General features: G+C 43.2%; 1 protein-coding gene across 1 annotated transcript in view; it reads right to left on the reverse strand.

Moving 5' to 3' along the window:
• Positions 1-307: 307 nt before the first annotated feature.
• Positions 308-17,327, reverse strand: part of hunk (hormonally up-regulated Neu-associated kinase) — a 50,154-nt gene continuing 33,134 nt past the window's right edge. Inside the window, exons 8-10 of the mRNA XM_055645061.1 lie at positions 13,977-14,057; positions 7,543-7,714; positions 308-1,280 (exon numbers count right to left, since the gene is read on the reverse strand). Coding sequence (XP_055501036.1) covers positions 613-1,280; positions 7,543-7,714; positions 13,977-14,057 — 921 coding nt within the window. The 3' untranslated portion in view covers positions 308-612. The remainder of the gene's footprint in view (positions 1,281-7,542; positions 7,715-13,976; positions 14,058-17,327) is intronic.

Here is a 17,327-nt window from a genome sequence, read left to right on the forward strand (position 1 = left end):
ACTCTGACCTCAGATGCTGTTTGTGTGGAGTTTGCATGTTCTCCACACAATCAGTTCACGTTGCACTGTGAATGCATGGGTTTCCTCCAGGTTCTCTGGGTTTCCTCCCACATCTCAAAGACATGCATGTGTTTTTAGGTTAATTGGTCCCTGTATAATTGCCCTTAATGCGCAGGGAGTGGATGGGAAAGTGGGATAACATGGAACTAGTGTGAACTGGTGATCGATTCCCGGTGGGGACTGGGTGGGCCGAAGGGCCATTCAAAATCATCAAGTGAAAATGATTAACAAAGCCTCTTCAGAGGTGCTTTCCCTGTTCTTTTTAATATTCAACGGACCAAGGTTATTGTACAGGGAATGGATCAGCTTTGTGTTATTTTAAATGACACAATTTCATGGTTTTGTGGCTTAAAGAACCAAATTAGTTCAGCATGATAAAATCAGATTAATTATTTTTTATGAGATCCTGAGAGAATTTACGTAAAAATATCATAGAAAAAAAAATCATATAGAGAAAAAAAAATCATATAATATATATATAGTGTATTGAATGAGCAATTTCACAAACATTGTGCATGCATCCCAGAGATAAATCATGTCTCAGTCTATGGCTCAAGAATGAAGAGTACACTGGGGTTGTAGATTGCTGGCAGTATAGAATATCTCCTGTATAATAGTTGGTTTTGGTGTCTCGTGACCATTCACGTCTGTGGGTCCTTCTGTGCGTGACTGTAAGGTTTGGTTCCGCTTTCTCAACATCTGCCCAATGCCCATCATTGGAAACTTGCCCCTGCTTTTGACCAGACAAGGATTGGCCAGCTCATGAGATTTTGAGTTCGGCGAATCCAATGGGCCAAGAGGTGACGTCTGGGGCCTTAAAAGATCTTTCTTCCCGTCATACGTTGGAACGGTGTGGGCGGGGTAGCTCGGAAGTTTCATGGGACGCAAGCACTCGTGTTCTTCGTTGGCTGCGGAAGAGAAAATTCCTGCAGATACCAAGCCTCTCTGCCGAGGAGCCAGCTCTATTTGATCTTGTCCCATGCCAGGTGGGTGCCCATTGCTGACGATGGGAAATATACCTTTTGTTCTTCTTTTTGACCTCACCAAGCCCAGGGGCGGAGACTCGTGCTGCCTGAGAGGCAGAGGGGTCCTTGGGTGGGTACGGTGCATTTCCAAGTATTCACCTTCCAAGGAAGGTGACTTGATGTAGCCATTCTTGCTGGCTCTGGCTCCACCGACTGGAATGGATGCAACAGGACGGCAAGGTTCCAGCGACAACCCTGCAGGCAAAACATCAAAACAGTATTTGAAGCTTCAGATTGCCAACATTTCAATAAATAAATTCTCTCAGCAATTTTGCAGATGCTTAACACACGACAAAAAATCTTATATAATCAAAATAATCTGCAGATGCTGGTTTATGCCAAAGATAGACACAAAGTGCTGGAGTAATTCAACGGGTCAGGCAGCATCTCTGGAGAAAATGGATAGGTGATGTTTCAGGTCAGAACCCTTCTTCAGACTGGTTGAGTTTGACAATTAGTCTGAGGTCCTGACCCAAAATGTCACCTATCCTTGATCTTCAGAGATGCTGCCTGAACCACTGAGTTACTCCAGCACTTTTTTTTAAACCAGCAGCTGCAGTTCCTTGTTTCTACTCTCCATTTATAACCATCACATGTGTTAAGGCCACGTGTTTAGGCGACTTTTTAGGCGAGTGCAGGAGACTCTGCGCTCGCCTCATAATCGCCACATAGTTGCCACATGTTCGCTGGTGGACTCTGCTGAGTCTCCTTCATGGTCGAGAGGAGTTCCTGCTTTCTGGGAATTAGTCGCGGCCTCCGTATGGTCGCAGCAAATTTTTCAACATGTTGAAACATTTTCTGCGACCAAAAATTGGTCACCATGGAAAAAATCGATAATCCTGTAGTCGTGGGTGCAGTGGCAGTGGGGTCGCCATGTAGTTATGGGTAGTCGAGGTAGCCGTAGGTAGTTTTAGTTAATCTCCTCTGCTGACCGGGCATTTTCATTGGCTCATTGGGGGAAAAAAAACGTAAGCATGAGTTTTCAGAACCAAGGAAAACCGACTGGTAATGTTAAATGCCCACCGAACTTCACAACCGTGTATCTCTGGCTTATTAAAAGTTGGATGTCTTCTTAAAAGTGTCTCCACTCCTCGTTCCCCCCCCCCCCCCCCCCTCCCCTCCCCCCTCCTCTTTAAAGGGCTTATCGTACACTGTGCAAGCCGTCTTTAACCTTCCTGTTCATAGCGGTGTGTGTCTGTATCATCTTGGCTTTGCGCCGTGTGAATTTCAGACAGCGCTCCCCCACTTTCCCTGTCTGTGCGTGTGTGTGTGCATGTGCGTGTGCGTGCGTGTGCGTGCATGAGTGTTCCGCTCTGACGATGCGCGTGTTCCAGTTCGTGCTCCACTCTGGCGCCTCGAGTTTGAAGGTCGCAGGCAGTCCGCTGAAAAGTCGCCTAAGTGGGACAGGCCCTTTATTTCTCTGGGAAAATCCTTCTCCTTAATAAATAACAATGTAAAGAATATATTCAAGGTTCAATGTTTGTTTATCGTCACATGTACCAATTAAGGTATTCAGATTTGTCATACATTTATACCAATAAAGAGCAACAAGACACCCAAATACATTTTGAACATGAACATCCACCACAGCGACTCCTCAACATTTCTCACTGTGATGGAAGGCAAAAAAAGTTCAATCTTCTTCCCTTCTTTGTTCTCCCGCTGTCGGGGCACTCAAACCCTCCGTTGTCAGGGCGATCTTGGCTCCCGCAACCAGCAGTCGAGCCCCCCGCATCAGGCGATCAAGCTCCCGCATCGGGGGTTCTCAGCTCCGCGCGCCGGGCGATCAGACTCCCGAGTCGGGGCTGGTCGTACCTCCTGCGGCTTGGAGCTTCCCGACATCAGTTTCTACCCGAGAACGCGAGCTCCTCGATGTTGAAATCCGCAGGCCACATTGGAGCGTTGATCCCAGGCATGAGGTCGCAAGCTCCGATGGAAAGTCTACGGACCCGGGGTGGTGCTCAAAGTCAGTCTCGAGCAAGGCCTCCAGCTCCATGATGTAAGGCCGCAGAGCGACCGGAGATACGATCCGGAAAACAACATTGCATCTCTGGCAAGGTAAGAGATTGAAAAAAAGCTTCCCCCGACCCCCCCCCACATAAAACAAACCAGAAAACATTAAAACATACTCTTTAACACATGCTTAAAATACCAAAACAGAACAAAGGACGAGGCGAGGCAGCCATTGCCGGCGCCATCCGGTGGTACTTACCACATATCTTTGTGTCCACCCATAGATCTTCATTTTCCCTAACTATCCCCTTTATCTCTGACAACTCTTTTACTATTATCAGTTATAGAAGGTCTATCGATTTAACGTAATGTTGATCATTCTATTTTCATACATTACGTTTGCTGCGCTAATTTCCTTTTCCACATGCTCTCTGTACCTCCAATAATCAGCTTCATTCTCCTTTGAATTATTAAGTTAATATCGATCATTTGAATGATTAAGTTAACATCTATCATATGAACACCTCCCCTGCTTCACCCCACTTTCTAACTCTTTCACCATCCGTGGAGCTCAGGTCTCTGCAGCACTGTGGGAAATTATTGTAATTTTCGGAGGTACTCAAAAATGCTGGAGAAACTCAGTGGGTGCAGCAGCATCTATGGAGCGAAGGAGATAGGCAACGTTTCGGGCCGAAACCCTTCTTTTGTAATTTTCGGTATGTGTAGGAAGGAACTGCAGATGCTGGTTTACACTGAAGTTAGACACAAAATGGTGGAGTAACAGCGGGAAAGGCAGCATCTCTGGAGAGAAGGAATGGGTGACGTTTAGAGTCGAGACCCTTCTTCAGACAGATCTCGACCTAAAACATCACCCATTCCTTCTATCCAGAGATGTTGCCCGACCCGCTGAGTTACTCGTCAATTTTGGTAGTTTGATTAATTACTTTAAGAGATTTCATCATGATTTTCCAGCTAGCTGGATTTTTGCAGAGCACAGTTATGATATGGAACACAAATTAAAAACAGAAAGTGAATTCTGGCTTTAATACAGATGTTGAATATCTAAAATTTATAGGAGCAGTGAAAAATTTGATGATTGAAAGGGAATAGGATAATTTATGGATAGCAGGTTGATGTAATTTACAACCGCAATTGCCAACATTTAGAGAAAACATTTCTTGTCCACTGTCTTAGAGAAAACATTGACAGAAAGCAATTTGGAAATGTTGGACATCTGTAAAGAGAGGATATTGTTTCAGGAAGAAGGGCTCGACTAGTCCTGTTGAAGGATCTCTGCTAAAAAACATATAGTTCCAGTGTTATGCAATTTCATTGAATTAAATCAGTTTGACGATGTTGGAAAGATACTTTAAATAATAAAGTCTAAGCTTATACATGAGTGAGCAATGAGGTTCTAAAGAAAGCGTATACATTGGGGGAAGAGATTTATTTCAGCAGGATATGGACCAATTGGAAATATGAGCAGTGAAATGACAGATGAAATATAATCCAGTCAAATGTGAGGAGTTGCCTCTTGGGAGGCCAATTGGAAATATGAGCAGTGAAATGACAGATGAAATATAATCCAGTCAAATGTGAGGAGTTGCCTCTTGGGAGGCCAAATGCAAGAGGAAAGTTTTCTGCAAATAGCAGGGCCCTTCAATGCAGAGGGATCTTGGGCTGCAAGTACAAAATCATGTGAGGAATAGATTGCAGAGTCTCTTTCCCGGAATAGGGGAATTAATAACCAGAGGGCAGGTTTAGGGTAGGAGGAAAAGATTGAACAGGAAATTGAGGGAGCAACATTTTGAAACAAAGCGGGGTGGGTTTATGGAACGAGCTGCCGGAGGAGGCAGTTGAGGCAGTTACTATCGCAACAATAAAGAAACATTTAGACAGGTACATGGACAGGAAGTGTTAAAAAGGATATGGGCCAAACGCAGGCAGGTATGACTAGTTTAGATGGTCGGTGTGAGCAAGTTGGGCCGAAGGGCCTGTTTCCACGCAATATATGACTCTGCATAGCTCGAAAGTGGCAACACAGGTAGATAGTGGTAAAGAAGACGTACTCCATACTTGACTTCATCTGTCGAGGTGTTGAGTATAAAAGTCAGAAAGTCATGTTGCAGTTTTATAAAACGTTGATTTGTTCATATTTGGAATATAGTGTGTATTTATGTTGCCGTGTTATAGGAAGGATGTGGAGGCTTTGGAGAGGGAGCAGAAGAGGTTCACCAGGATGTTGACTGGCTTAGAGTGTACTTGCTATAAGGAGAGGCTTGAACTTGAATTGGTATCTTTGGAGTGTCAAAGGCTGATGGGCAACCTCGTAGAAGTATATAAATTATCAGAGGCATAGACTTGGATGGTCTGAGTCTATTTCCAAACGTGGAAATGTAAAATGCTAGAGGTCATAGGTTTAAAGTGTAAGAGGGAAAGTTTAAAGGAAAGTTTGAAGAATATTTGCACAGGGTGTCTGGAACAGGCTGTCAGGAAAATCATGGAAGCTTTTCAAAAGCAATGATTATGAAGGATTTAGACAGGCAGATGAACAGGCAAGGAATGTAGGGATGTAAACCACGTGAAGACAGATGGAATTGTTTTGGAATGGCATCATAGTCGTCATCAACATTTTGGGACAAACAACCTGTTCCTGTGCTGTATAAGCGAGTTCGGTATTACAACTGCGCATGCCCAGGTCATGGGTCATTCGAGATAAACATTCTCGCCAGCTGAGTTACTGTGTGTGTGTACGGACCTGCGTATTCATTTCAATGAGATTTATAAATAAATGTATCCATCAAATATGTCAGCAGTAGGCCACAGCGTCCTGCAGGCTACACAAATCCAGACTTGTATCTATTTAAATTATTGACTTAATACAGCACCAGCCTTGAAAACGCAAGAATGCCTGGTACAAACATATCAATTATAAAATCCCTGGCATTAGCCTGAGTCACAGCCATTCAAATTCGATATTGATTTACACAAATTACAAGTTGTGTGGTCAACCAATTTGAGACAATCCTTACATTCCTATCTAAATAACCTTCCTTGATTGAAGGAAACAAGGAGAATATGCAGGTTCAGGTTGGACTCAAACAGGCTGGTTAAACTTTCAAGGTGGGTTGGCTTAAATAAAGATGCTGTCACTTTAACCTCTGGGGTTGGTTCCAGTCTGTCAGGGCACACAGTTGGGAGCCTGGTCCGGGTGACCAGGCGGAGATAATTATGAGAATTTGCAGCCATTTGAACCGCAGCCAAACTAGAGGCTTCACTCATGAGTGGGTCGCAGCTCCCAAACTGAGGGGACCAGTTCTCGCTCTCTTTGAAGGAGGTGTCGTCCGCCCTAGCGAGTGGGCAAATGCGGAGCCAACCCGTAATATGAGTGGTATCATTTTCTCAGTCAGACTTTGTCGACAGTAGGAGTGGGGGATCTGAGAGAGAGAGAGCTGGCGATGCCGCACAGACGGAACTGTTTAATAACGACCCATTAAAATCTGCCCTTCGGCCATTCGGCAACCTGGGCTGATCTGATCTGACAGCCCTCTCGCTAGCTCGCTGCGTGCCCGATCCTAACGCAGAACCTCCACAAAACCTTTGGGCATCAGGTAACACCTGCACAAAGAGCCTCTGCTAACAAGGGCTGGCAAACTGTGCTGGTCAACATGCACTGGGCGAGATGGCTGGGGGAAACTCACCGCAAACTTGGAACAGCACAGACCCGCCACGCAATCTATCCAATGCTAAAGAGCAGGCATTTCGCAGTGAAATGCCTTATATCGGATTGGCGGCTCCTTCACAGGGCCAACCCTGTACTCAGTTTTCCTCAGAGATGAATCTTTGCCTTAACGGTACATTCCCACCGCCTGTCAGTAAAGCATCAGCCCACATCACACTGATACAGTTGCTTTCTTCCTCAGATTAAATATATTTTTACACATAAATTATGAATAAAGATTAAAAAATGTTTCAAACAGAAGTAATATTTTTTTATTCCAGTAGCAAACACATTAAGGATTAAATGAAAATAATAAATTATTTAACTTTTTCAATATCTCATAATTGTACATGAATGAACTGAACTAGAACTGGGACTGTGCAAGTAGTGTGTGAACAGCAGAACAAGAAAGGAAGCTATTAAGTTGACAGAATTCTAGATTAATTCCTTGGTAGAATAGTTTCAATTTATCCGGAGTTTATACAGCGCTGTTTTCGCTTATTTTTAATCCCGAATGACCTTTGACATGAATCCCATGATTCCTTGCGTATATCGAGATACCAAACTCGTTTATTGTTCTATGTTCTGTGTACTTCTGTGGACAGAAAATTTCGTAGACAAATTCATGTTCATTTTTTTGTACTGAATTGTTATTAAATTGCTCACTCAGCGCTGAAAATTGAACATGAATTTTTGAGGTAATTCTATCTCCTCCATGGACACTGCCTCACTTAAAGAGTGTTTCTTCCACATTTCCTGTGTATCGCACTACATTGGGCTTACCTCTTTCAGTTTTGGAGACCTTTCTGTCTGTCTGATCAACATTACCGGGGTTCACTGGAGCAAGAAATTTGGAATTTTGGAATTTTGAAATTCCAAAACTTTTCTCTGCCTTTCTGGAGAAAGGCTTCTGGATAACATCCATTCTTTTCCCTGAATCCTTGGCCTTCTTTTCCTGTGGAGGTGAACGCAATTTAAACATTGTTTAAACAAAAAGAGATTTTGCAAAAATAAATTATATCTTAATATACCTCAGAGAACTTGCTTGCACCAAGTCCTGGACAATATTAAGACAGAGCCCGATAAGTCGGAAGTAACATTTGTGCCAGACAATGTCCATCTCTAACAAGGGAGATACAGAACCATCACTAAGGTCTCACCACCAGCATTACAGGGTCCCCATTATTCAGGGCCTCAAATGGACCAGCCACATAAATAATGTGACTGCAAGACCAGGTCAGAGTCTGGGTGTCCTGTGGTGGGTGACTCACTTCCTGACAGTGAACATCCCATCCTTGTAGGAAGAACAGGCCAAGTATGGACATGTTGCTAATGTTATTTTGCAGAAAGTAACAGGTCCTCAGTATTGCCGCTTTACTCTCTAGACAACTCAAGGCACGAGTGTATCTCTCAGAATCCCAGTGAGATCACCATTAAGGCAATTCTTTAAACTATAAACCTCCGCAAAGTTCAGAACACTTGAACGGCCAGTCAGTGATTCCGACTTCTCTTGTTATAAAGGCCAACATGCCATTCGCTTTCTTCACTGCCTGCTTTACTTGCATGCTTACTTTCATTGACTGATGAACAAGGACCCCCCAGATCCAGTCTTCAACGTAAAATCTGACATGTAAGGGTTCACGGAATGTAACCCTTAAGTCAGGAATGCCTGTATACTTTTTTTTATTATAAATAAGGTTTAGTTTAGTTTAGAGTGACAGCGAGGAAATAGACCCTTAGTCCCATTGAGTCCGCACCAACTAGCGGCTCCTCATACACTAGCACTATCCTCGACACTAGGGATCATTTGCAGTCTTTAATTAATTAACTTACAAAGCCAATTAACTTACAAATCTGTACGTCTTTGAATTGTGGAAATACCCGAGGGAAACCCAGGCAATCACAGGGAGAATGTACAAACTCCGTACAGATAGCACCCAGAGTCAGGATCGAACCTGGGTCTCTGGCGCTATATTGCAGCAACTCTACCACTGCACCACTGTGCCATCCTTATTTTGGAAAAAAAAAATCATGGAATGTTAGCTTATTTGGGCTTGTGTCAGCTTTTCTTTGAGCACTGTCAGTCTGTTTGAAGACGGGATCTGGGGGGTCCTTGTTCATCAGTCAATTAAAGTAAGCATGCAAGTACAGCAGGCAGTGAAGAAAGCAAATGGCATGTTGGACTTTATAACAAGAGAAGCCGAGTATAGGAGCAAAGAGGTCCTTCTACAGTTGTATATGGCCCTAGTGAGACCACACCTGGAATATTGTGTGCAGTTTTGGTTCCCTAATTTGAGGAAGGATATTCTTGCTATTGAAGGTGTGCAGCGTGGGTTTACAAAGTTGATTCCCGGGATGTTGGGACTGTCATATGCTGAGAGAATGGAGCGGCTGGGCTTGTATACTCTGGAGTTTAGAAGGATGAGAGGGATCTTATTGAAACATATAAGATTATTAAGGGTTTGGACACGCTAGAGGCAGGAAACATGTTCCCGATGTTGGGTGAGTCCAGAATCAGGGACCACATTTTAAGACTAAGGGGTAAGCCATTTAGAACGGAGACAAGGAAACACTTTTTCTCACAGAGAGTTGTCAGTCTGTGGAATTCTCTGCCTCAGAGGGCGGTGGAGGTCGGTTCTCTGGATACTTTCAAGAGAGAGCTAAGTAGGGCTCTTAAATATAGCGGAGTCATGAGGATATGGGGAGAAGGCAGGAACGGGGTACTAATTGGGAATGATCAGCCATGATCACAATGAATGGCGGTGCTGGTTCGAAGGGCCGAATGGCCTACTCCTGCATCTATTGTCTATTTTCTATTATCTAGATTGGCATGTAGGTTAGCAATTCCTTCAGCTTCAGTGTATAACTAATTATGCTTGATTATACTGTGCATTTAGCTGATGGGCAAATCCTCGGGTCGCTTTCAAAGGCGAAGCAGCTGGTGAGGTGAAACTGTTCCTGTAGTCAGCAAGTCTGCCTCAAGAAATTGAACGTGAAATTTAAACTACAGGAATATGAAACTGGAACACAGCTGCTCCTTACAGGAATCTCAGAGGAAAAGACTTGACAACTTCGGGGTAAAGAAAAATTTGAAATCATCAAAGCAAATTCTTAGAAACAGAAATTGGCAAGGCTAAAGAGTGTGTGACAGCTGCAAACATTTGTCAAAGAGCTTCAGGCAAACGTGAAGGTGACTGGACAAAGAGGTCACTCTGTTCACTGAAGCAAATAGGAAACAGTTCTCTGTTAACATCCAGATCTCAATGTAAGTTGATAGTAGCCACAATTAACACAGCATGGACAATCTGCGCTGGAAAACAATAGGGCTTGAATGTTTAGAAATGACAAACAGCCTTATATTAGGTGATATACTGGAGTCTTTTTAAGAACCGTAGTAGATGTGTTTTTTTTGCTTCTCCTCCTGGCATGAGTACCCTGGAAACAGCATCCCATTCTTGGATCATCTACCTGTGACACAACTTTGGATGGTGCCCCTGTGATAGGTACTGGCCACAGTATTAACTCCAGGTTAATACGATTTTACGGTGAGAATGTAAAGGTTTAATTGGAACCTGAGGGGGCAACTTTTTCCATACATAGGACAGTACATATAGGAACAGGAGCTGCAAGAGGAAATAGTTAAGGCTTAGTTTAGTTTAGAGATACAATGTCATGTGGAAGCAGGGCCTTTGGCCCATGGAGTTCACGCTGCCCACCGATCACCCATACACTGTTTTTAACCTCACACACTAGCGACAATTTACAGAAACCAATTAACCTACAAAACTCCACTTCTTTGGAATGTGGGAGGAAACCAGAGCAGCTGGAGAAAACCCACGAGGTCACAGAGAGAACGTACAAATTCCATACAGATAGCACTCATAGTCAGGATCTAACCGGGTCTCTGGCGCTGTCAGATAGCAACTTGACCACTGCACCACTGTGCCACCCAAGGCAGATACAATAGTAACATTTGCTGGATGTTTGGACAGAAACATGAATAGGAAAGCTTTGGAGGGAAATGGGTCAAACGGCAGCAAATAGGACTAGCACAGATGAGCAACTTAGTCAGAACAGTTGAGTTGGGCCGAAGGGCAACTCAATGACCATTTAGACCAGAACAATGGATAGAATCTGACCTTGCTCAGCTCTTAGAAACTGAGAAATTAAACTAGCAGGTCATTAATGATATGCCTTTTAACATTGTTGCATTTAGAGCATCTGTTTCCCATTAATAATTTAATAATTTATAATTTATAATGGATTCTATTATTACTTGATCCTATTACGTCTTTTTCATTTCACCGCCACTTCAATTATTTTTCACGTTGTGATGAAAGGACACAAAGTGCTGAAGTAAGTCAGCGTTTAAGAAAGAACTGCAGATGCTGGTTTGGGTCGAGACCTTTCTTCAGACTGATGTCGGGTGAGGGGAGACAGAAAAAAGAAAGGAAGAGGCGGAGACAGTAGGCTTGTGGGAGAGCTGGGAAGGTGGAGGGGAAGGATGGGGAAAACAAGGACTATCTGAAATTAGGGAAGTCAATGTTCATACCGCTGGGGTGTAAACTACCCAAGCGAAATATGAGGTGCTGTTCCACCAATTTACGCTAGGCCTCACTCTGGCAGAGGAGGAGGCCCAGGACAGAAAGGTCAGATTTGGAATGGGTAGTTGAAGTGCTGAGCCATCGGGAGATTAGGTTAGTTAGTGCGAACTGAGCGGAGAAAGTAAGTCAGCGGGTCAGGCAGCATCTCTGGAGAACATCGAATGCTGATGTTTTGGGTCAAGACCCCTCTTCACAGTGAAACGTGCATGCTCATGTTCTCCACAGATGCTGCCTCACCCGCTGAGTTACACCAACACTGTGTCCTTTTGTGCTTGTTTATACTTCATGTTGTGATGTTAGTTGGCATTATATTTAGCTTTCCCTTTCCTTTAAAACTATTCATTCTCTCATCAGCATATGTCAAACCTAAGCATTGCACACTTCCACCAAAGGCACATGAAAACTGACAGATATCTGCATGCAGCAACAATTAAAAAAAGTTAATTGACAGCATTCTGGAATCAACATAAAGTCCAATCATTTCAGATCATTACGATTGCTCCCGTTTATTCAGACAGCAGCTGCTCATAATGATGCAGGCTTTCTTATTTTCATCACCTCTCCACCTTTCTTCTTAGAGTCATAGAGTGATACAGTGTGAAAACAGGCCCTTCAGCTCAACTTGCCCACACATGTCCCATCTACACTAGTTCCACCTGCTAGCATTTGGTCTATATCTCTCCAAACTTGTCCTATCCATGTATCTGTCTAAATGTTTCTTAAATGTTGGGAGAGTCCTTGCCTCAACTATCTCCTCTGGCGGCTTGTTCCATACACCCACCACCAATTGAGTGAAAAAGTTACCCCTCAGATCCCTTTTAAATCTTTTTCCCCTTCACCTTAAACCTATGTCCTCTGATCCTCGATTCACCTACTCTGGACAAGAGACTCTGTGCATCTAACCGATCTATTCCTCTCATGATCTTATACACATCTATAAGATCACCCATCCACCAGCGCTCTAAGGAATAGAGTCCCAGCCTACTCAACCTCTGCCTATAGCTCAGACCCTCCAGTCCTGGCAACATCCTCTTGACTTGCCATTGTCACATATTTTGCTTTGTGTCACATCATATTTCAATCTGATGCATATCATGGAACTGCCTTCTTGTTCTTTCCCCTTCCCCTTTCCTATCTTTGCTCTTGCTTCAAGGACCATGCTTATTTTGTTCCAGTTCTCATGAATCATTATCGTTTCTCCATTTACAAGTGATGACTAAGGGGCTAAGCATTGCTAGTATCGGCTATTTAAACAAGTGGTGGTGCCATTGAGTGTGGCAGCCTCGCCAGCAGCTGTTCGTCCTTTCATCCTTTTTTATTTTTAGTCTTTCTAAAGTTTTTGTTTTGGAGGTGTTTTAGCCTTTTTTATGTGGGGGGCGGGGGGAAGGGGGAAACTGTTTTTCGCAGTCATTACCTGCTTAAGGATGCGTCTTTCCTCTGGGCTACATCTTTGCCCCCTCCTCCTGGCCTACCATCTGGATTGATGCGGCCTTTCCTGCCGGAGACCGGCCAGAGCTTCAGCTCCAGCAACGGCGCAGCACTGAAGTACCATCGCGGAGCGGACGGTGCCTTACCGGGATCGCCATGTTGGAGCTTCGGAGTGCTGGGACTACCGACTTTAACACCGTGGAGTTGTGGTCCGCGGAGCTTCCAGCCGCGGGCGGCACAGACTCTTGCATTGTGGAGCCTGGGATCCTTGCCGGGGTCGCCAGCGTTGAATCTCCGCCCAGCTTGGCCTGTGGACTTCGGGACCCGCGGTCTCCAGTGGGAAACGACCGATTCGGAAACTCCAAGCCGCTGAGAGTGTTCTTCCGTTTGAGGGCTTGAAACATCGGGCCGCCGTTGCGGCGACTGCGGAGGCCTCAATAGGCCTTGACCACAGGTGAACATGAGGAAGAGGACTGAACTTTGTTGCCTTCCCTCACAGTGGGAAACTTTGATTCTGCTCTGGGGGGATGTTTTTATGTTTTATGTCAAATTCTATAATGTTGTGTTTATCTTATTTGTGTGCTGCATGGTAACTCAAATTGCACTGCACCAATTGGTGTATGTGACAATAAATGTCCTTTGTCTTTTGTCCTTTGTCATAGCTTTTGAGAGAATTCCTCTTGTTATCCAAATTGTACATCTGCCCTCAGGGCAAGTCATGTCAAGTGTATTGTCATATACATAAGTACACGTTCAACTAAAATCTTGCTTGCTGCAGTATCACAGGTACACAGACTTAGACAAACACACAAAAACATAAATTCTACAAGACGGTGATAAGAAAGACTGCAAAAAAACAAGACATTAGTGCAAGATGATCAGAAAGCAAGTTGATGGTTCCTGTGAACAAGTTGATGTATTACGAAGCCAGGCAGATACGGCCCCACTCATCTACGTAAAACAATAAACTTCCAAAAACTGAAAGTAACCTTAAAAAGAATTCCCAATTTGATGACTCGTGGACAAGAGATTAATTTAAATCAAAATACATTTGCATTTATATGGGAATTATCCCAGAATATTTTGAACAACACAGCATGGAACTGTGACGTCAGTACCAAATGTAAAAATCAATACAAATAAAATAATCAGGGATAAAATTAGATTAAACTGCAGATACTGTACCTCCTGTACTTCCTTCAGTCTGTATTTATCCAACTGATGCAATATGTTCTTGTAGCAAAGACCATCTGCAAAGTCTGGTTTCTACAAAAGTAAAAAATATGATTAACATTGGCAGGTGATTTTCTCAGTACACTCAGTCCAGTTAAATGATATATAGCTTAGTAAAATATTTGTATTGAATTATTATTACTTTCAAAATGTCTTTGTTTTAACGGGAACCCTGCGTATAGAATTAACAAAATAACTAGGCTCTGCTAAACTTATCCTTTATTAACCTGTTTTTATACATTTTCAAAGGGTTTGAAGTTTTAAACTTTTTTTATTCTGTTTTATTAATCTTAGCTTTAACCTGACAGTAATACAAGTGAATTGGAAGATTTATTGGACTTAGTGGAGTGAACAGAAAGGAGATTAAAAGCAGGGAGGCTCTGTAATTCTAGACCTTCGACAGTGTACGTACTAAGTTAGCTTTTGTATTGTCAGGTTTAATGTGCCAATAATTCTTCCCATCCATTTCCCTCAAAGCTGTAGACAGCACTCAATTACTAAAACAAGAATTTTGTGTAGAATTATATCATGGGTCTGAGGTCACGAACAATTTTCATGTTATCTAAAGTTTCACAAAAAATAACCAAAGCATTGAGCAATATAATGATCTGCTGTGCAGATAAACATAAAATGATTAACTCAGAATCAAACAAATATATCATTTTGATAGCAGTAATTTGCTTGGAGTCATAGAGTGTGGAAACAAGCCTTCGGCCCAACTTGCCCACACCAGTAACATGCCCCATCTATACTAGTCCCACCTGCCTGCATTTGGCCTATATCCCTCTAAACCTGTCCTATCTATTTACCTAAATGTTCTTTAAATGTTGCAATAGACCCTGCCGCAACCACCTACTCTGGCAGTTCATTACATACGTCCACCAGCCTTTGTGTGAAAAACCTACCCCTCGGGTTCCCATTAAATCTCTTCCCCTTCACCTTAAACCTATGTCCTCTGGTCCTCGATTCCTCTACTCTGGGCAAGAGACTCCGTGCGTCAATGTGCAATAGCTACTAAAGTAGTGTGGTTGCCACCTTTGTCAGGATGACTTATCTTGGTTCAAGAATTGAAACCAGCTTATGACCTGTGATCAGAATGAAATGTGTAGGGTTGAGACGTCTTGACCCGAAACATCGCCCAATCCTTTTGTCCAGAGATGCTGTCTGACCCTCTGAGTTACTCCAGCATTTTGTGCATATCACCCGAATGAAATGCCTGCCCAGCATTTAAAGCAGTTGGAAGTGATGGCCAGAGCATTTCTTTTCAGCTTGCGGATATTGCTCATCATTGGGGCTTGATAAGTTTTGAGAAGCATTCACAGTCAGCAGCTTGTGCCGTTCTCTCCATAACATCAATAATGGATGCACCACTTAATTCCCAAAGAGAACACATGAGAGCCAGAATGCATTCCACAAATCAAAATGCATCAGGAAGCATTTAATACTAAGTTTTAGTTCTGCATGGCTTGCAGGCCTTTTATTGTTCTTCACTCCAGTGTCAGAGGGTCCCTTTAAGGTACCAAATTTTGAAAGTGACTCAACCGAGTGACCACATTCAGTACTGATGAATCCCAAAGTAGAAACAAATTCCAATCTCGCATCTAACACAGCCACCACTTTTTCCTGGATAGGTCTCCAACAATTTTATTCACTTTGACTCCCGGACTCCCTGTTTCAGCAGCACAATGTACACTTTCATATTGCTGTCTATTTTCTGTGCCAAGGAAAATATTACCTTTATTACATTGCTGCAGCTTTTTATTCATTTAGTCAAAAATAACTTTAGGGTTGATTTAATCTGATGTGGCAGATAGATATAGGGACCAATCCTTTGTGTACTTTTTTTTAACAAAAGAGTCTGAAGAAGTGGCCCGAACTAAAGCGTCACCTATCTATGTTCTCCAGTGATGCTACCTGACCAGCTTAGTTACTCCATCACTTTGTATCTTTTTTTTGGTAAACCAGTATCGGCAGTTCCTTGTTTCTACTTCTTAGGAGTTCAGATTTAGGCATCCACACCCTGCTACACTCATTCAGCTTGCTAAAGTATCAATTATCTGCTGATTCCTTAATAAATGATGTTCTCGTGCGCAACGTCATCTGTAGTCGGTGCCGCTCGTTAAATCATCATCACCGTGTCTCCAGTCTTTGCACCATAAGCAAAATACTTCTCCATTCACACTTGTTTATCATATTTCTCTGACAATATTATTTCCCCACAGAAATATTTCTACTCTTGTAAAGGCCCAATGGTTGGATCAGCTTGCTTCTATCAAGCTCAACAAATACCTGCTATAAAATCTGCCTACTATTATCATCATTTTAAGAAAAGACCCCCAACTCTCAGCCTCTTTTTCAATGCCTCATCGTCCCAGTGCTTCCTCAACCATCAAAATCCCAGGCTCACTGCCAATGCAGGCTCTTGAAGCAAAGTCACAGACACAGATATCAACGGAATGTCCCTTACTGAAGGCAGTAACTCTCAACCAAATAATAGTGGCTGGTACAACCATGTATCAAAGTACAGGTATCAAAGTCATACCTCATGGTGCACTCAAACATTAAATATACTCTTAGGCTACATACATCACAGTTTCCTTTAGTTTTCTTTTCTTCTGATTGCCTTTCTTCCTCCACAGAGACTCTGCAACCCTTAGCGTCACCAACACTTGCAATAATTAGTCCCAGCTCAGAGCGAAAATCGGGGCTAACCCTCCAGACCAGGAGTTAAAGGCAGCTGCATTGTCAGAAGTGTTGTCTTTCAGCTGAAACAGCTGCTCCCCTCAACTGATGTAAAAAATCATGTTACATAGTTTTGAAGAAAATCTGGGAAGTTGAGGGGGTGGGTAAAAGCTTATTTGAACTGTACATCAATGGAGACTTATTGTGCAAACATAGTTTAGTGAAGACATACAGCGCAGAAGCAGGACCTTAAGCCCACCGTGTCCACGTCGACCACATTGACACCATCCTACACTAGGGACAATTTACATTTGCACCAAGCCAATTAACCTACAAACCTGCACGTTTTTGGAAAGTGGGAGCAAACCAGAGATCCCAGAGAAAACCCACGTAGGTCACGGGGAGGATGTACGAACTCTGTACAGACAAGCACCCATAGTCAGGATTGAACCCGCAGCAACTCTACCGTTGCTTCACCGTTTCTTACAAGGGTGATTACATTGGCTGTAATAGTCTGAGGATGTCCTGCATCAGATAAACGCTGGTCTTCCAATCCAGCCTAGACACAAGTATTGTTGAGGGCAACTTTACCCACTCACCATCCAACCAATTATTCTTCCA

The sequence above is a fragment of the Leucoraja erinacea genome, chromosome 13 (genome assembly GCF_028641065.1).
Source record: "Leucoraja erinacea ecotype New England chromosome 13, Leri_hhj_1, whole genome shotgun sequence".
NCBI lineage: Eukaryota > Metazoa > Chordata > Chondrichthyes > Rajiformes > Rajidae > Leucoraja > Leucoraja erinaceus.